At 41.6% G+C, this 19,376-nt stretch overlaps 3 protein-coding genes across 4 annotated transcripts in view; 2 read left to right on the top strand and 1 right to left on the bottom strand.

Moving 5' to 3' along the window:
• The window catches only part of LOC311428650 (zinc finger CCCH domain-containing protein 11A-like), a 181,236-nt gene that overhangs the window by 128,059 nt on the left and 33,801 nt on the right, over positions 1-19,376 (top strand). The gene's annotated exons all lie outside the window — the stretch shown is intronic.
• LOC311428649 (zinc finger CCCH domain-containing protein 11A-like) overlaps positions 1-19,376 on the top strand; it is a 133,896-nt gene that overhangs the window by 101,801 nt on the left and 12,719 nt on the right. The window lies entirely within an intron of this gene.
• LOC311428640 (ubiquitin carboxyl-terminal hydrolase 42-like) lies at positions 286-12,806 on the bottom strand (the record flags this gene model as incomplete). Its single annotated transcript, XM_084539992.1, has 12 exons — positions 12,561-12,806; positions 6,971-7,062; positions 5,142-5,379; positions 4,203-4,403; positions 3,508-3,618; positions 3,246-3,348; positions 2,974-3,041; positions 2,747-2,817; positions 2,133-2,215; positions 1,103-1,214; positions 585-725; positions 286-390 (listed from the first exon to the last, which is right to left on the bottom strand). Exons 3-12 carry the CDS (start codon positions 5,368-5,370, stop codon positions 286-288), a joined length of 1,224 nt encoding a protein of 407 aa, XP_084396118.1. The 5' UTR covers positions 5,371-5,379; positions 6,971-7,062; positions 12,561-12,806.

Genomic DNA, 19,376 nt, shown 5'->3' with positions numbered 1-19,376 from the left:
ACTTGCAGAGCAATAATTCATTCTTACACCACAGATGACCTTCATTTCTCTCCTTCTCTAAATTAGCCAGCTACAGATAACACATAGATAGCAATTTACACAAGTGCTGCAGTTTAAGGCCAAGCAACAAAAGATAATAAACGACACAGAGAATTTCAGGTTAGACAGAACTGAATTAGACAAATAATAATCTTCTCCCCGGATAGCAAGAAAAACACTTGCAAAACAGAAAAATATCAATAACGGGAAAGTAAATCTCTTCTGAACACATTTTAAGATTTGTTATTACCTGATATAAAAAAGTATGTAAGCTTGCTGACCAAGAACTCTTTTAATGTCAGTACGCACTACTTTAGCATCATTCATCTGATACCAAAGTCCATTACCAGCCTGCAAATAAAGACAATGATTTCTTTAGGTGAATTGCACGTTTTCCAAATGAAATCACGGATAGGAACAAAATACACACATGTCAAATAAAAATATAATGAAATCTTTTTCCCTAGAAACAGTAGCTGCTAGTCATGCTTTAATTGGTTTGCCAGCACAACCTTTACCCTGTTAGAAATGCTGTTGACTTCTACCTTTACATAGCATATATAGTGTCCTGAGTGACAGTTGACACCGTGATGTACCAGCACCGCATATAAGGCATAGAGCAGTGGTTCTCCCATTGACTGCGACATGTAGGCTCTCAGGTCCAAATACTCCGGATATTTCACCTCCTAAAGAGACACCAAGAAGATAGAAAAATTATCCCAGAGTACTTCGTGGACTAGCCAGAGAAAAACACTTCCAAAAAACACAGACTAGAATTGATTTCTAGAATATATTTCTAGAATATATTTCTTGATTCACTACAAATAAGTCTTCCCATAAACAATGGTTAAGACTAGAAGTTGCAGAGAACTGTTTCCTGATGAATCAGCCTTCTCAGAGGAAAGCATATGCTTCTTGTCAAGCGGGAACTTTATTGATATTAAGAGAAAGAATAAGCCATAGTCGTTAGTCTACAATTATTGTCTGAAAATATTAACAACTTTCAGCTTTGGGGGATGTCCCATTACACAATGATATAGTTGCATTACAGTGGTAAATATACCTTGTTGATCTTTCCACCTGTGAAATCTGCAAATCTTTTCAGTGATATTGTGAGAACCTGGGAAGAACGGTGTATGGTAAATCTCTTGGACGCAGGAACCATCTTTTTACACCTTAAAAACAAGCAGAGAGAAGTGTTTGAAGGCATCTTCTTTTTTCGCCCCCAAAACAAACTCCTTTTAATGTCTCACGCATGCCTATGCTATTTGAATGATATTTACTTGCATAATAGGTTGGTCTTTTTTCTTTTCATAAACCCATGCACTGCGTGTCAGGTTTGTTAATACAGAGAAGAAGGTCAATTTTCCCAACAACTCAGAGCATAGCGGGAACAGGAATCTCTCACGAAAGGGTATTACCAGGTTGGATGGCAAGGTACCATTTCTTGGTCTACAAAAGTGGCTATTTGAACTCCAATCCTGGATACATTCTTTCAGCTTTCAAGGGAAATACAAATACTGAAAGCGGAACGAGAGAGCCTTGGTCCCCAGGACTAGAAATTGCAAATAATCTCCAACATAGGTCAACTATCAATATCAAAAATACAACAGAAGCACATGGTCATTCTACAGGAGGGAGACATTTAACAGTAGGAAGTCTTCATGTACTGAGCTTGTCTGGAAAGACACTGAAACCATCTGCCATCCTTTGAAACAAAATAGTTCAGTTTGACACATTGCCCGCTCCAAGGTAGGACCTACGGCGTAAGCAGTGAAAATTAGCCACTAGCCCAGAGAACAACGGAAACTGGGCAGTTTACATCAAGAAAAGTACTGTCGAGAGCTAATAAATAGAAAGAACAAAAGCACCTCTTTTTGAATTCTGATGGCAAAATACAAGCCAGAGAATTGCAAACCCATAGGGAATGCCTATGAACAAGACTTCCCCCCTCCAAAGAAACAAAAATCCAAGTCTTTTATAAACTTCCACAAAACTTGTAAGTAGATCCAAAGTTTAGAGGTAGTCCAACAGAGTCATGCAACATAGAAAACTGACATCTAGGATTAAGACCTAATCCGTCAAAATCTTACTCGCTACATTTATAGCAATTCTCTCCATCCAGCTCTTCAGGTTTCACAAAGAGTTCCAGAGCTCTGGTAACAGACGAAACCGCCTAGAGCAGCGAGAAAGAAGAGCGTAAAGTCACCGTAATTCAAAATTCCAGAGACACACTAGTAGTTTATAAGAGAATCTTACTAACATACTCAAGCGATCTACTAGGAGCACTGTGAAGAAGGAGGCAGAAAGAGCATGCTCAGCATTGACCTCACCTGGAAGGCATTTGACTTTGGAACAAATACTTTTCCAGTAGCCTAGACAGCATCTATAGTGTGCTTTGTCATCAATACTGGGGACAAATTCATCAGTCTAACAATTAGATGTATATTGAGGTAGAACAACAAAGAAGTATGACAGCATTATCATTTTTGCAGAAAGAGAATTCCTTCCCCTTAAACCCAATGCAAATGTGGAGACTATTTACATGGGTTCCACAGAAGGACAAAGTCCAATCCACTTCCTTAGCACCACCAAGCTCTTATGTTTTAACATTATATGTGGTTTGGTTTTTTAAGTTAAACAAGTTTAATTTAGAAAGTTATGCATGTACTTAAACATCATGAATTATATTTAGAAAACATCTTACCTTTATATCCAAAGTGATATCAAGAAATGCCTCATACGTATCCGAAACTGCTTTGCAATTCAAGCACTTCACTGGAAGCAAAATATAAATGCTTAACATTATGTGAAGGAGACTAACTGTCCAAATTCAAGTTGTTGACAGATACTACTTTAGACAAACTACAGACTGCTTTACTACCGACAAAAGACACAGATCAGTTCTAAGGACAGGAATATTTTTTCAAGTACCTCTCGATCTTAGAAATCCTCCAAATATTTGATGAATGATGGTGGTAGCTTGAGAAGATCTGTCCAATCTGGAAATAAATTATAATCAGACCTCAGAAGATTTAAGGCACAGAGTTAACTCTTCAAAGAGTTTGATGAAAACCAAGGATGATGTAGACTTTCGTTGCTGATAGTAAATAAGGCACTAAAAAGTGCTAGAGATCATTTCTGAGAGTAAATAAAGGACTAGAAGGTGCTAGAGAATGTATGAAAGTGAACTTGTTTATGCTTACTCGGTGCTTCCGTTCAAGCACGCTTCCTGCATAGCATCAACAGTATAGCGCAAGAACTCGTGTGCGTCTTCTTGACTGCCAAAACGGAAATGTTGTCCTATTCCTAAATAAGAAGATGATAGTATTGACCCCATTTAAAAATGAAATCATTCTTGTATTTCTAGAATCTCTCTTCATTTGAGTGTTAAAACCACTTATACACATCAAATAATTATTTGAAGATTACAAGCTATCGAAAAGAAACACATCTGAAGCCACTTACGACTGAGATTACTGATAACATGCGTAGGCTCGATGGCATCAACAGTGCAATGCAGGGCCTGGTTAATGTGAGTCTCCATTGTGCACATCATGCAAAAATCTTGTTCACGACCTGAAGAGTGAAAGAACAAAGCATCCCAGTCCAGCGAAATATCCATAACTACAAACATCTAAGTACAATTTAAACTATAGATACAATATCCACTCTCCTTGCTACATTCTATTCTCCCAAGATGCCAATGTCCCAACAGTCTTGTAACATTTCATTTCACACAACTTTACAGAAGAAAAATATCCACTAAGCCTGTATTCAAATGCATTTTGTGATGAGAAATCTAAAAGACTACTGCAAAGTCGCAGTTGTAAAGGCTGACAGGAATGTGAACTCCACAGGCTGCAAAATGTATTACTCTCCAAAATTACTACTAAATGCATTACTGTCCAATGCACTTCATTATTCCCATGAAGCAATAAATGACCCTTTAATAAACAAACAAACAACTAACTAACTAACTAAATAAAACATGGTGCATTAATTGCACTCCATATGCTATTCGGAGCCCACTGCTAATACGGTGCTCAAAGCCAGCTTCTACAGGTAAAATCAGGCAAATAAGCTTATCTCACAGAATCACTGCTGTTCTTTCACCTTCAGAGCTATCCAACAGATTCAAAATACTGTTAGAAAGTACTCACATGACTGGCTGTGCTCAAGAGAAAGCATGTAATTGGCAAGTGGGGGTGTGTAGGTCAAACACTGTAGGGTAGCATTAAGAAAACATGTGTTGCCAAGATTGTATAGGCCAACTCCAACACTTTGTGTTTCTCGCCAATCCATACAAATCTTCTCAGGTGGAAAAAGAATGCTCTGTGGCGGAGCAATTCCATCATTAACGACTGCAAGAAAGTTAAATTTAAAAAGAGATTTTGTTTGTTTGTTTCTAAGAAAGGTATTTAAAAAAATACTATTCTGCAGGAGCACCTAGAGGAGCTAGCTACAATCCAAACCAGAAAAACTTATTGCAGACAGCTTTAATACCACCAAATTCAAATTGGCTGGTCAACACAATGTTTTGGGGAAAAAAAAACAAACAACTTTAGTCAACCATTTTAATTTTTCTAAGGCAAGGCTAACTGCCATTCTGTTTGTAGCACCTAATGCCAAGTTCCTCTCCATCTATAATCTTTAACCTGATTAACTCAACTACTGTTTTTTTCCTTATTATAACTTAAACCACAAACTTAGACTTGAAATTATACGGTAAAAACGTAAAAACTAGGAACTAGGAATGACGGTACCCCTACAGATACCAGGTTTTTTCCTGAGCAATGTTATCATTCAAAAAACCTGTGAAGAATGGAAGCTGTGAATAGCAACCATCAAACACTTTTCTTTGCAAAACAGAAAAGACATGGAGGAATCAGTGCATTACAAAAAGCTCCCCACATTTCTCTGTTGACTGTAAATATATCAAAATTAATTTCTGTAACATCAGTCACTTCAGTTGCCTTAGGGGATTCGCTTTTGAAGTCTTTGTTCACAGTAGTCCCCTTCTCTATCAGTGCAACAAGTAAGAACTGCATTTTCTACTTTTGCTTTGAAGAAAATGGAGGCAGGATAAAACGCACACTTACTTAGATCTCTTGGGGCAAAAGCCTTAGATTTTTCAGATGATCTACAGTAAATAGCACCTCCACGTCCTTGGGCCACAGAGACTTGGCTTGAATCTTCTGCAGGCACTATCCGGCCCCAGTTGGCGGTGCGTGACATCAGTATTTTAGGACTTGGTTTCTTGGATTTGCCAGACCGCCTTGAAGAGGGCTTTTTAGGCTTTGAAGATTTGGGCTTCTTAGCTACGGTCATTGTTCACATCTGCGACAGAGACAGAAGTTCTGGTTGACGTAAGAATATCAAGAAGCATTCCAAGAAGAAAAGAGTAGCAGAAGTCCTGTCACTTAATCTCAAAGAAACAGCCTTAAGAACTAAATCGCTGGTATGAATGATTTAAAAAGAATCCCCAAACTAAACACACAAAGTGAAAATTTCCATCTAAACTCTATCAGTATTACTTCTAGCTTCTGCAGAACTAGTGGCTGATGCCATTTCTTTCCCTTCCGTAGGATTTTAATCCATTACAACTCTGGAGTCTTTTTAATATAAAAATGTAGAAGACATTCTCTGAGGGGAATCAGTTATTTATTGATTTCCGGAGTTGCGCAATTATCTGTTAATTAGTACCTATGATCTAATAGATAATTGTTGCAATTATCTATTGCTGGCATGAGTAACGGAACACTATTACTTCACTGCCTGCGTTTTTCTGTTTCGTCTGCACAAAGGTACCCAGAACTCACTGCTACTTTTCTTCTGTCTTTCCAGGGCTCGCCCTCTACCTCACTGTCTACTGCACCAGTCATGAGGGGTTTGTTGTGATTCTATAATGAGCCTAGCTTTTAAATACACCTTTCATGGGCGTCACTTGGTGATAGCAAGTTAATTTGTGAGGGCTCCTCAGTCTACATCATGTGGTCGCTTTTTCCAGGTGAAAAAGCGGAGCCGTAAGTGGCAGTACACTAAAGCCCTGGCATGTTGAGATCCAAGAGGAGAGATGTTTGGCCCTCCTTTTCACTCCTGGGAACCATATACCTCAAAACCCACAGAGGATGGGCTATATCTCAGAGAAATCTTGGGAAAGGAGAGCATGAAGAGCATGTTTGCAAATTTATTTCTCCCTGGGCTTCTTCTGCTTCTCCAAGAAAGACGAGTTTGAATATAACTTTGGCAGCAGTACTTCTGGTGTTTTACTCCTACCACATTTAAAACTCCTACGACAAACTGAAAAAAGCAGCTCTTTCCGTTCTACTTTGTAAAGTTGCACGTTTTCCTCATGCAAAACAACAGGGGAATGTAAGCTAGAAACGGAAATGCTGAATGTAAAACAAAACAAAACAAACCTCAGCCCTCCAGGACAAAAGCCAATAACTGCTACAAAGTCCTTTTTAAAATGCTGATTAGGTTTCAAGGTGATACCGCTTTAAATAAGCATAGCTGTGTGTCCATAGGCAGAAGCTGAATAATGACAGGATGAACTTCTATACTTCATGTTTTGTTACTGTTTTACTGTAGCACACAGGGACTTGTTACCTTTAGGGAAACCACTAACCTCATGGAGGGTTTAAAACATAAGCTAGTTTGTTATACCAAAATGACGGAGAGAACAAAGCATAAAGTGCTTTCAGATTTCTAGCACGCCTTGATTGCTATCCATTAAACTTCAGACACGTTAAACAAAACACAGTAAATAAGAAAACTCCTAGTCCCACAGCTGGCAAATTGTGTGCAGAGGTTGTAATTAGAACTTTTTTTGCCTTGACGTTTTACATTTAAAATTGATTTTAAATCCATTCTATACACACTTTCCATTCCTGAAAAAACAATACGCAAACCTGACAAATGCATTTACATGAGAAATGAAGTCGTCCTTGTCCGATTGGAAGACTAAGGTGGCAGCTCCTGGGCTCAGGGATAAGCTCTGATCTTCACCAGTGACAGCTCCTTTTTTAGGATTGAAAGGGAAAATGTTTCAGCAACACATTGAAAACATACTTAAGGGACAAGAAACAAAATCAAGACTGCAGTGAGAAGGAGAACAGAAAAACAATACTGGGGAGAAAGGGAAGGGAAGGGAAGGGAAGGGAAGGGAAGGGAAGGGAAGGGAAGGGAAGGGAAGGGAAGGGAAGGGAAGGGAAGGGAAGGGAAGGGAAGGGAAGGGAAGGGAAGGGAAGGGAAGGGAAGGGAAGGGAAGGGAAGGGAAGGGAAGGGAAGGGAAGGGAAGGGAAGGGAAGGGAAGACCTTGATCTTTATACTGACCAATGAGATAAGCCTTACACATTTTTAAGTTTATTTTTGACAACTGATTGAGGTGTTACCAGGTATTAAGTACGATTCAAGAGCAAATATTAACACTAGAAAGAAGAAATCCGATCCACCACCACTTTTTCAAAATACATCCATTTCTCATTTGGAGATGACGTCTCTCTGACAAGGTAGTAGAAAAACTGTAAATACCGATAGAGCTTCCTCTCCCGATGTTCCATATACATACCGATGCTGTTCCTACACCTACGCTCTGAGCATAAATTTATGTTGACATGAGTATCGGGTGTTACTCCTCTCTTTGTTTGCCTTGAGAGACACACCTCTTGTCCATTGAAAAGTAAATTCAAGATTCCAGATCAGTTAAGACAGTTGCTATCCCCCCATTCAGAGTTCTGCAGCAGCACTCTTCAGATGTGTTTAGCAGTCTCTTTAGAAAATGTTATCACTTAGGACCTGCTTCTCAGTAGGTCCATGTTTGGCCTCCGCTTAGCAGAGAGTCAATCCCAGCTTAAGCTTTCGTACAAGAGCCCCTTCACGAAACGGAGTTGAACCCTGACATAACTGAGTTGAACCTTTAACTTTGAAGCTTCCTTAAAGAAGAAAGCAGCACCCAGGCCAGGAAATAGAAATTAATCGTCACTTTACCCTGAAACGCAGTGGGCTATTCTGTGCTGGCAGGATTGCTGCCGGGCTGGCCGACGAGGCGGCGGGCAGCTCCCCGGGGCCACAGGGCCTGGCACAGGGAGCCGCCGGGGGTCTCCAAGGTCCGGGAACAGAGGCAACAGCGGCAACAGCAGGGACAGAGGGGACAGCAGCGTCAGCAGCAGCCACCTCAGCCAGGGCCGTCTCCACAACCGCCACAACGGCCTCGGAACGCCGCCAAACTCCGAGCTCCAGCGTGATGCCTTTTGAACCTGGCCGCGCTGCTCACGGCTAAAACCAGAGCGTTTCCTCCGGCGTGTGTTTACTGTCGGTGCCAGATCGGCCCTCACCCCGAGCTCTCCCTGCCGGGAGGGCTTTGGGGTTGGGGTTTCCCTCCCACCGCCGCCGCGGGCAAGCCCCGCGTGCAAGGGGTCCGCGCTGGGGAGCAGCATCTCACCCACGGCAAGAGCCTGAGGGCGCGACACGAAAAAGCCCCGACACAAAAAAGCCACGACATGCGGCCAAGGCGGCAGGGAGACGGCTCTGAGGGAGCTGCCACTTCGCCCCGCCGTCCTCCCCTCCCGGGCCGCCCCGCCGAGCCCCGTGCGCCTCACGTGCTGCGCTGAGGGGGTGGCTGGCTACTGAGACAGCTGCCCAGGGCACTGCTCATGGCACCGAGCCTGACGGAGGTCAACAAGTGTTGAACAATGCTCTCAGACATCGGGTCTCACTTTGGGGTGGTCCTGTGTGGAGCCACCAGTTGGACTTGGTGATTATTGGGAGTCCTTTCCACCTTGGGATGTTCTCTGATTCTAGGTCAGCAATCCAGTAGCTGATGAGAAGTGTGGAGTCATTCAAAGGGAAGAGAGAACACAACACTTCTCATTTGCAGAAGCGGCTATTTGTTAACCAAAACGATGATTCTTTTGCTTCTAGAGCAACTAACAGCAGGGATCCGCTTTACAATAGAGGGAAAAGAGTCATTGGCGTGTCATGTGAAGTAAGCTTCAAATCCCAGAGGATGATTTTGTTGGAACTTTATTCAGCTGAAAACACGGAAGCCTTGCTTCTGCTTGTGTTAGTTACAGATCCAGTTTACTTTGGTTGGGAGGGAAGGCATTCCAGGCTAATGTGCTGTACCTGTTCCTTCAGCTCATTGTCCATAAACGGAGGAGCAAACGAAATCAGTTTAATCTCCATTAAATGCAGCAGACAAAGCGGAGTAGAGGGTGATCTAGCACTTAATTTTTCCTGTAAGCAGGAAACCCAGAACTCAACAACACTTTTCAAATCTTGTCCTGCAGTAAATGACCAGCTGAGTGAAGCTTGCATTTAGAGGATGTGCTCCTACAGTAGATGGAAATAGCTTTTCCTCTTCACAAGTGCAACTGAGTGGTGGACTGGCAGCTATGTGGTTAACTAGTTGTGCCAAAGGGGTTGTGTTGAATGCACAGAAAAATATGCAGGTCCCAACAGTAAAGGGTTGTCTGTAGGCATGACATTGAGTACAGATGTTGTCCGCAGGTTCGTGCAGAGTGCACCACGCCAATAAGCACCCAGAGTCGGAATGCACACGAAGGTCTTTTAATTATATAATTACTTATAGAACTCTGCAGAGTCAGGTACTTGGCCATCTTTCGCAAAGCAAGCACACCTCTGACTGGAATCGTCATCATTTATACACAGGAAACTTGTGAAAACTCTCTCTTTGGCTCCTTTGGATTGGTTATTACAGCTCACCTAACTTATCTCCACTGAGCTTGTGCATTACAGAGGAATACCGGGGGGGAGGGGGAACAGGAGAGGGGGGACACACACCGAATCCCACATTAGCATAGATTAGCATTTTGACAGGTGTGATTTTTAATGTGCTAATGACCCTTAATGAGAAAAAGGTTACTATAGGTCAGTCTGGAGCTCGTGTTCTCCTTCCTGTTTTTTCCCTTTTAGCCCTTCTCTTCCTTGCTTCTGCTAGCTCAAGGCTACCTGTCTCTCTCCTTCTTTATTTTCTCAGCTAGAAGACTGCACAAGCTACAGGCCTCCCTATTTGCTTCAACATTTCCTTGTTTTTGTTTTTTTTTTTTTTTTTTCCCAGCTCTGGGACGACACAGGTGTGGTTTGATATTTGCCAGTATAGCTAAAACTCACGCCAGTCTGCTCACGCACAATAAGTAGTAAGATTTAAGGACTGGTTTCATCAGCTTCTTCCTTACTAACATCCTTCTTATGTTTTAGATATGCTGTAGTTAAATCAACACTAAGTTACTACTTGTGGAGTAATTGCCTTAAGCGACTAGGCATCATAAGCACACCTCCATTCCAAAAGCACCCCGCCTCCAAGGTGCAACCACCCCTCACTGAGCACGCCCTCGGAATTTCTCACAGTCTGTACCTTTAAACGCAAGTGAGATCATTTCTACCAAGCACAACCAAGATATGCACGACTAGAGTCACTCAAGCTCCACCTTAAAGATAGAAAATAATACCAATTGCTTTAAGAGAAAGGGGATGTTAGGGAAGATACTATCAGGAAGGATTCCTTCTGACATCACTCGACAGGCTGAGCCTCTCACTCCCCCACCCCCACTCCATTGGGACGCCGTGGGGTAAGATCTGAACGCTTGCTTATACCAGGCGTCTCTGTGGAATCTTAGAAATCTCTAGAGTTTTGATGCTTTTTAATGTCTTAACACCTAGGCTGTGTGCCTGTGCATCTCATGCATGCTAGCTTGCTTTTGCAGACAGTGAATTTATCACTGACAATCCAAAGAACCTGTGTACCTGACGCCGTAAGAAATTGCACTTAATTGCATTCTTCCTAGCTGTGAGAGTTCTCCTTGAACGCGACTAGAGCGAGGCCGTACTGCGTTGTTGGTGAATCCATGACCGTGATAGTTCAGCACCCTGAATCCGACGGGACCCATGACGGTCAATTGGCTACACCCCTTAACGCGACACTACTAGAGGAAGAAGATGACAGGGCTTGCATGCACTGCATTAGGCTTTGCATGTGAAAACACCCCCAAATAATTTCACGTGCACTTAACGTTTTTAAAGGGAAAAAAACAGGAAGGTGTAGTCTCTCTGTAAGCTACAGCCCTACATAGTTAAGGCATCAGCATTCATTCCTTTGCTTGATAGCAAAGTATGAACATACAGAAGAGTTAAATATTTTCTTTGCATTCTTAAAGGCGATTTTTCAGACTTGGGCTTCAGTTGTTGGAGTTGAAGAGATCAGTAGACATCCTTACTTTTACGTTAAGACCAAAATCTTTATCTAAGATTGTGTTATCTAACGCAACTAAACTCCCACCCCCATGGTTTTTTTGTAACTTCGGAACGATCTTGCTGTAGTCCTACTCCGATGGTCTTTCAGTAACATGCAGACTGCCGTGGCAGATTCTGTTACAGTGCTTTTCTATTGACAGTGTGCATAACACTCAAGGTAAAGCCCCTCATTTCGCAGTGGGGACATAAAGTGTTTCTTTGGACCCTGCTGCTTCTGTTAGTACTCATTTTTTCACAAACTTGTTGAACCTGAGCCGTGCCTACTGAGCCAACGAATGCTTTGATGACACAGTATTTGTTCAAAGCAGTTTTGCTTCTTGGAGCTACAGAAGCAGCTCTGGCTACGTGATAGGGAATTGTGCTGCATTGGCAAAACCAGACTTAGCTACAGACTTACAACACTTGCTAACTCGATCTATTTCAAATCTCATTTTAACTTTAAAGGACAATCAGTTTTGTGGCTCCTGTCTTACTAATTTGCCTTGTTTTGCATGGAAGGGCAGCCTGTGAATGTTTTGCTTTATTGCATGCTTCAAAAAAAAAAGGCTGAGGAAGAGACTGGAGGAACCTTTTCTATTCTATGGACTTTCCACCGACAGTGTGGAATTGCAGGCTACTTGGATGAATGTTCGAATATGAGTAAGGGAGCAGACCTCAGCCAAAGGAGGTGGAATCCTTGCTTAATAGTAAGTATCAGTGTGGGGACATCTTTGCTTAACGGGAGCCATTTAAACTCTTCATAGAAACAAAATAAGCTGGACATCTTATGCTTGGAAAGCAGTATGGTTACACAGCTGCTAACATAATGACTTGAGTCTTCTGCTCTGCAACTTCAGGTTTTGTTTTCAAGCAGTGCATACATCAGTTTAAGCTTTGGACAAGGAGATTTGCAATGCAAATAGTGATAAACCAGAATCAGCGGCGCTGACGAGTGTAATGGTGAAATGCAGCAAATCAAGTATTCCTGCAGAAATGTGAGATTACAAAACTAGTAAGCCATGAAGCACTTTTGTTGTTGTTGTTGATTTTTAAATCAATTCTTATATGCTGAAATAGCACCTTCAAGAAAATCTGTTTATCTAGCCAGGTAACGGTGTCTCCCTGTAAACATGAAGGAAATGCCAGGAGCAGCCATAACTCTTTGCTGTCAAAATAAAGAGCAAGTCGAGGCCAACATCATGCCATAGTGCAAAGGCTTGCTAAGAAAGATCATTCTAAGAGGTCTGCAAGAAAAGATGACTTACTTTGTCATAAGTTTGTCAAATAGAATGGATGAGTTAGTAGTCGAGTACCGACTGTGTCCGACTCTACAGCTGCGGCGCAGCTCCAAGTCCCTGTTTTCTCCGTGGACTCGTCTCACAGTTTTTGCACCAGCTCTGCTCCTCAATGTTCTGGTGACTGAAACGCAGAAACAAAGTATTTTGAAACAGTGAAGATGGGATTCTCCTTATTTCACCGTTGCTCTTGTAAAATGGAAACAGACAAACAAAAAAGGCACCCTGAAGTGGATTGATTTTTCTTTACATTTCAGATCAGAAGTTGGTGTCACAACCACTGCATTCCACTTCTTTATCGCTCTGCACGTTTAAACTGTCTACTTAAAACTGGGACCTGTGGGGAAATTTTTAAAGAGACTGAAAGCTAGCCAGACAAAAACAAACGTGCAACTTTTGTTCCATGCAGGAGGGAAATCTACTCCAGTTATTTCTGTCTTGGAAAAGTGAGAACAATCAACACCTTTCTCTAAGGTGTTTTCACTCCATTCATGTCAAACTGTATCTAACAGTGCTCAAAACAAACACTAGGACATTGCAAGCCTCTTCCTAAGAGGTGTATGTTTGATTACTCTGTTTATGCATGCAGCACTTCCATTTCCTGCATTAGGATCTAACAGCTCAAGGAGGGAAGAATCGTTTCAAGAGAAACACCCAAACACCAGATAACTCAAACTCGTGCTTTTTAGAAAAAAGCCTGCCCATTGTTTACCATACAGCACCCTTTGGCACAGGTTTGTTGCTTGCACTGTCATTAAAAGAGCTAAGAGGACAAGGGGAAGGGAAGAGCTACACCACTGTGCTGCTAGGATCACAGCTAAGGTTTACTTTTGTGCTTGCCAGCTATAAAACTAAGTTTGAACTTATCAAGTATCGATTTACTTTGCACAATTAGAACAGTTTGCTTTGTGCCTACCAAGCTGCAATTCACACTGCTCCCTCCCCAAGGAATTCATAAAATCTCCTATTTGCACCTACCTCTCTTCACAGAAAAGTCACTGAGGAGTGAATTCAGATGACTACAGAAGGCTTTGGGGCCAAATGAAAGCGATGGAGTGACCAAGTGCCATCCTCTTCAGTAACCAGCGTAAATAGGTATCCCGAGGACTTACAGCCACTTACCTGTGTTATATTCTTTTTTTTGTTCCAATTTTGGCTTTCTCAACTGCCTACATTAAGAAAGAGGACAGGGCAGAGAAGGGAGAAAAGACTTGTTGTATTAGACCCATCAAGGATGGGAAATTTCACCATGTTTACAAGCCAGTGCTCCATGGTATACAAAGAGAAGCCTGTAGGCCTCACGCAGGATCCACATCCCAAGTCTGTTGCGTGCCATATACACGCGGTTCTGTATGTACCCACATTTCCTAGCTTGCTCGTGTTGAATTCTCAAAATTATGAGCAATAGCACCCAAGTGGAAAAGATACATGTCCTGGTTTCAATTAGGACAGAGTTAGTTCTCCTCCTAGTAGCGGGTAGGTTGCTATGTTTTGGCTTAGAATGTGTGAAAGGATGTTTAGAAGAGTGCTGATACCACCCCGATGTTTCAATTGCTGCAGAGCAGTACTTACAACAAGCCAAGGACCTTTCGGTGTCTCACTGTCCTACTGGCGATCAGAATCGGCGCACAGCAACAGCTGCGAGGGGACAGACTCAGGATGGCCGACCCCAACTGGCCAAAGAATTCTATGCCTTATGGCAACACGCTGCACCATGGATAGGGCGGGGCAGCCGGGCTGCTAGGGGTTACGCTGGGCACTGGTCAGCGGGTAGTGAGCAACTGCATTGTACATCACTTGTTTTGTACACATTACTAGTAGCAGTACTATCATCATCATCATCATCATCATTATTATTTTCCTGTCTTAATAAACTGTCTTTATCTCAACTCGTGGGCTTCACTTTCCCATTTCTCTCCCCCGTTCCAGAGAGGGAGGTGGGAGGGTTGCAGAAGGGCTGTGTGGTGTTTAGCTGCCGGCCGGGCTAAACCACAAGAACACCTCAAAGGGGTTGGGAAAAAAAAAAAAACAGGTTTTTTTAGAAAAGCGGGAGACTTTCACTGAGAAGAGGGACTCTAGTTTTAAGGTACTGGTACGCCATCAGCATGCTCATAGGCCTCTGCTGATTTTAGCCGGAGGTTTATCAGGCCACAACTCACTGCACATGCTTTCTCTCTTGCTTTTCAATCTACAAATCGAACAGAGATTGAACATATAGAAATACAGTACCTTGAAAAGCATCTTCTCTTGACATTTCCCCTCAGTATCGCCATACTTTCTTCAAAGCTGGAGACTGAACACCGCAGGATGCTTTTGCTCATTGATCTTAAACGGTGTCCGTTGAAACATTCAATACTGGGAGAAGAATAATCCTAGGGAAAGAAGGAAACAAGAATATATTTATGTGAACCACGTAGATTCAGATAAAGAAATTCTGCCTCACGCAAGTTTAATTGACCCTCCTGACTTGGTAGTGGGGCAACTAATGGCAGGCAGACACTGAAACGCTGCTGTGCTCAAGAAAAACCTGGAGAGAAAAAAAAAAAAAAAAAAAAAAAAAAAGCTTTCAAAACTAAAGCTTCCCTCTCCCCACCTTTTTCTTGTGGATAACTTAAGCTTAATATCCTTGGCAAAAAGATATTGCAGCAAAACCTTTCACATAAACTTAGTGTTTCGTGAAAAACAACAACAAAAACTTTAAATTCAATTGGATTTTTTTTCAATAAATTCAATTGGAATTTAAATTCAAAACTTTAAATTCAATTGAATTTAATTTAAAAAAACTAAACTAATTAATTTAAATTAAAAAAAATTAAATTCAATTGACTGTTCAGAGGAACAGTCAAGCTTGACATTATACATCCTAGAATTAAAATCTAGTTTGAGTTTTTCTCCCATCTCCAGACCTTGCTAAAGATGCTTATTAGGAGCTCTGTCAAAAAAAGTGTAAGGCTTGTTATATCAAAGCTTTGAACCCTTCTTACTGCCCTTGACCTTCTTCACATTGCTGCTCCTACAAGGGTGAGTACTATCATTTTTAGTACGGGAGGGAAGCTGTGATATCCTTGAGTGGGGGGTCGTTCTGTTTACAAAATGAAGTTCCAGTAAGAGTACATCAAATGAACCAACTTTCTTTGAACTTTAATTCATCACTATATTGAATGAATGACCTCTGGATTTCTCTCTCCCATTTGGAAGTCAATTTGAAAACAAAATACCTCTGCCATAAAGAGCCAGGCATCAGAGACACCTGTTGCGCCTCAAGAACAGAGAAGGTATGAACGACAAGAGCAGCTGAATAAAATGCAACTTGCCATTAGAAATGGGTGTACTGGCATCTACAGGTGCCGCTGGCACCTCCTCATTTTCATTACTCTCTTCATCTGGTTTCTCATCTTCAGTAGCAGGGTTCTGCTGTGGTGACTTGGAGCTGTCGCATGGAGCACACGCTGCAGAGGTGCGACCTTGCAAGAAAGAATAGATACCAAAGATCTTCGTCGTGCATTTTTAGTTACAAATGCAGAGACAAGTCTTCAAATCCTTAGCGTTAAAGCACGTACCTCTTTTCTCACAAGATTCTTTAATTTGTTCACAAAGTCATCCAAACTCTGTATCCGTTTCGTTCCTCACCATTGAATATGCAGTGTCTTGCAAAACATAGGCGCTGTGACGATCTGAAATTTTACAGACTTTAACTGAATGTTGTCTACCAACCAATGAAACTGTTTTGATCACAGAAAAAAATTGCTTTCTTCATAGCTTGGTTCCGAAAGGTTCTCTCAGTGAATATTTTCAGCATAACATCGAAGTTAATTAAAACAAAAGCACTAGTTCCTTGGGAACACTTATATCACAATTCCATGCCCAAGTAGCAAAATGATAAAATATTTACAGTCTGGACGTCCAAAATCATCTAATCCATCCGAAGTCTATTGTCCGCACACAGCATTTCTCCATCTTTACGTTTGTCAGATTTTTTAAACTAGGGCTAAAAAGCACATCCTCACCTGTAGATCTTTGATCCGGGTAGTACTCTAAGGCATTGTTACAGATTAGATCGATGTCCTTCAGCTAGTCTCCTGCAGCGAGGTACTGGCGCGAGTCAATTTGAGTCAGAACTGTTGAAAGATCCATCGGCTCTTTAATCCTTGTGGCATAGTCAGGTACCTGCAGATCAAGTACAAGCATTCAGAGGTTTTCATAACCTTGCACACTGTCTACTAAAATTATTCTGAAAACTTTAAATAAACGACTTCCTAAAAACCCTGAACATTTGCGATGCATCAGAAGACGCTGAAATTAACCAGTTTGCTTCTCAAAAATGGAAGGGCTCTTTCATTTTTCATTAGAGCGGCTAGGAGAGGACAACAAGAAGTAGGGAGGTCAGAAGCATGTGCATGGTAGAGAAGAAACACTGAGGGTGGGAGATTCATTTCACTTTGCTTCAGAAAATCACAACAGTGAAAGCTGAGCAAGCCATCCGGCATTCTCTTCGTTGTCGACATTGAGGAAAAGGTGCATGAATTGCACCTGTGAAGTACCTATTGCAGGCATCTACTTTAGAATGAGATAACTGGGCCCTGAGGTGCTCATTTCTTCCCTCAGACCAGAAGAGGAGACTAATGACCAGTTCAGATGAGGACATATGTATCTGTCTAGATTTTTCACAGCTCATGAACCTAGGAGAAAAGGGGAAGAAAAGCCAGTGGATGCCCACAAGAAGAGGACTTTGCTGATCCGCAGGTATATTCAAGTTACATCTGTCTTTGAAATATATGCCCCTAGTTTAGGCTTATCTCATAAATTAAGGAGAAAAAGGCATCTAAGCAGCCAATTGGAGGAAAAAGAAAACACACTGCACTTATGGTTGATTCCTATTGAGGAGTTCCAGATGAAACAGAGAACAGGATCTCAAAACTTATTTTTACAAACTGCTGCTCTTATTCCTGTTCCCACAGGAACTGACAGTCCAATAAAGGGCTTCAGACTTCATTAAAGTAGTCCTGTAAATACTGTTTGTAATTATAAGGAAAGATCTCTGTGCTTTTCAGTGCTGTGACACGCCTACATATCAAAGCCTTTTCACGAGCAAACTGTGTTGGCATTTGGACTGGCTTTTTAGAATGAAACCAGGGCTTTCAGCGAATAATCCCATAAGAGACATTTGAGAGTCAGCAGAAGTAAAAGCACTGCCTCTGCTTCTTGCAAAATCCTTACAGTGCAGCCCTAAAAACAAAGTTGAACCTCACCCAAAACGCTGAGAAATACGAACACTGAGAAGTTACAGACACACACAGATCAGCACTACTTTACCTTCTGTGGGTCAACGGGCTTTGCAAATTCCCTGAAATGTCTGTCAGTGGCAAGTCTGTGAGTAACGTCCCTCAAGAAAATTCTAAGGTCACGCAAGGTATCCTCCTCTTCCTCCTCCAACATCCCTACTTTTGTGGGGATCACTCTTGTGGCTTCTGAGGCTCAGCTGGTGGTGCTACAGGCACGACTTCCAATGTCCAATCAACTTCAATTCATCAGGAAAAATTAGCCAATTTACAGTACTCAAATACAAGCATATGACAAATTACTGACAGAAAATGACCACCAAAGCAAAGCCCAAAGAGCTAGTAACTTCGATAGGAAAGTTTTAGATGTACTTCTCATATCCTCCTCACCTCTTTTCTTTACAGGAGGCTTAGCCACTTCATTTAGAATTAGGTCCTCAAAAAAAGATGCTCTCTCTGCCCTACCAGGCAACTCAATATTGCACACTTCTCCAAATTCCTTATTAAATAGTTTTTGGATCTAAAGCAGAAGGACGAGAGACATTTCAGATTTAAGGCCACAAAAAACTCATCTTCTATTCCAAAAAGACGAGTACCTTTTCAAATTAATAATAACCTGAAGAACACAAACTGAAAAAAGTTATCATCCTGGCCTTAAAACGCTACATTTTCACAGGCTGGCACGGCAAATTCAAATATCACCTTTAAGAATCACCTGTAGAATTAATGCTCGGTGAAGGGATTGTACGCTACACTGATAAAGTAATGGCTTTCACCACATCCAACAGCGCCTCCTTTGTATTTACTTGCCTTGCTGCAGCCTTTACTTAGAACCTTTATGGCTATAGAGGGAAGAGAAAGGCTTCAGCAGACAAGTGAGGGCTTTTTGCTGAGTTTTTATTTCTCTCCCAAAAGGTGTCTGAAGTAGCTAGTACCTCTACGTCTTCCTCCATTTTCAAGTTCTAGTATTAAAAGGTAGGTAAGGAATTTCACTACTTATTTTAGAAGGAATTTACAGCCTGTACAAAAACTTCTGTGGGAACTCAAGCACTTTCAAAGCAGTTGATAATAAACACGTCTAGGTAAGACCCGTTCTCTTCCCCCAATGACTGAGACCAAATCATCAGAATGACAACAGCGTGGTCCTGTTTTGGGCACCTTCCCTTAATGTAAACTCTCAGAAGTCAATGAAGTTCTGCACGTACTTTTACTATAGTTTATTTAGGACTACAACTAGAATTCGATTCCAAAGTTACTTTAGCAGAAATTGGAACTCAGCTTTCCAGCTTGGAAAGCTTTGGCCTATATGAAGAAAGAAACTGATTTATTTTTTTTTTTTTTAATCAAAGTGTTTCAATTCTCTACTAAATTGCATTATTAGCAGTTTACCCAACATAGCATGGAATGGCAGACTGTCAGAAGAAATCTCTTCAGTAAGAACATCCTCTTGTCATTTCAAGCACTTCATATTCTTGACTGAACCACTTTGTAGCCACCAGAATTATTG

This window comes from Aythya ferina (genome assembly GCF_964211825.1).
Source record: "Aythya ferina genome assembly, contig: HAP1_SCAFFOLD_105, whole genome shotgun sequence".
NCBI classification, from domain to species: domain Eukaryota; kingdom Metazoa; phylum Chordata; class Aves; order Anseriformes; family Anatidae; genus Aythya; species Aythya ferina.
Note: the sequence above shows the minus strand (reverse complement) of the source record. Positions and strands in the feature narration are given on the sequence as shown.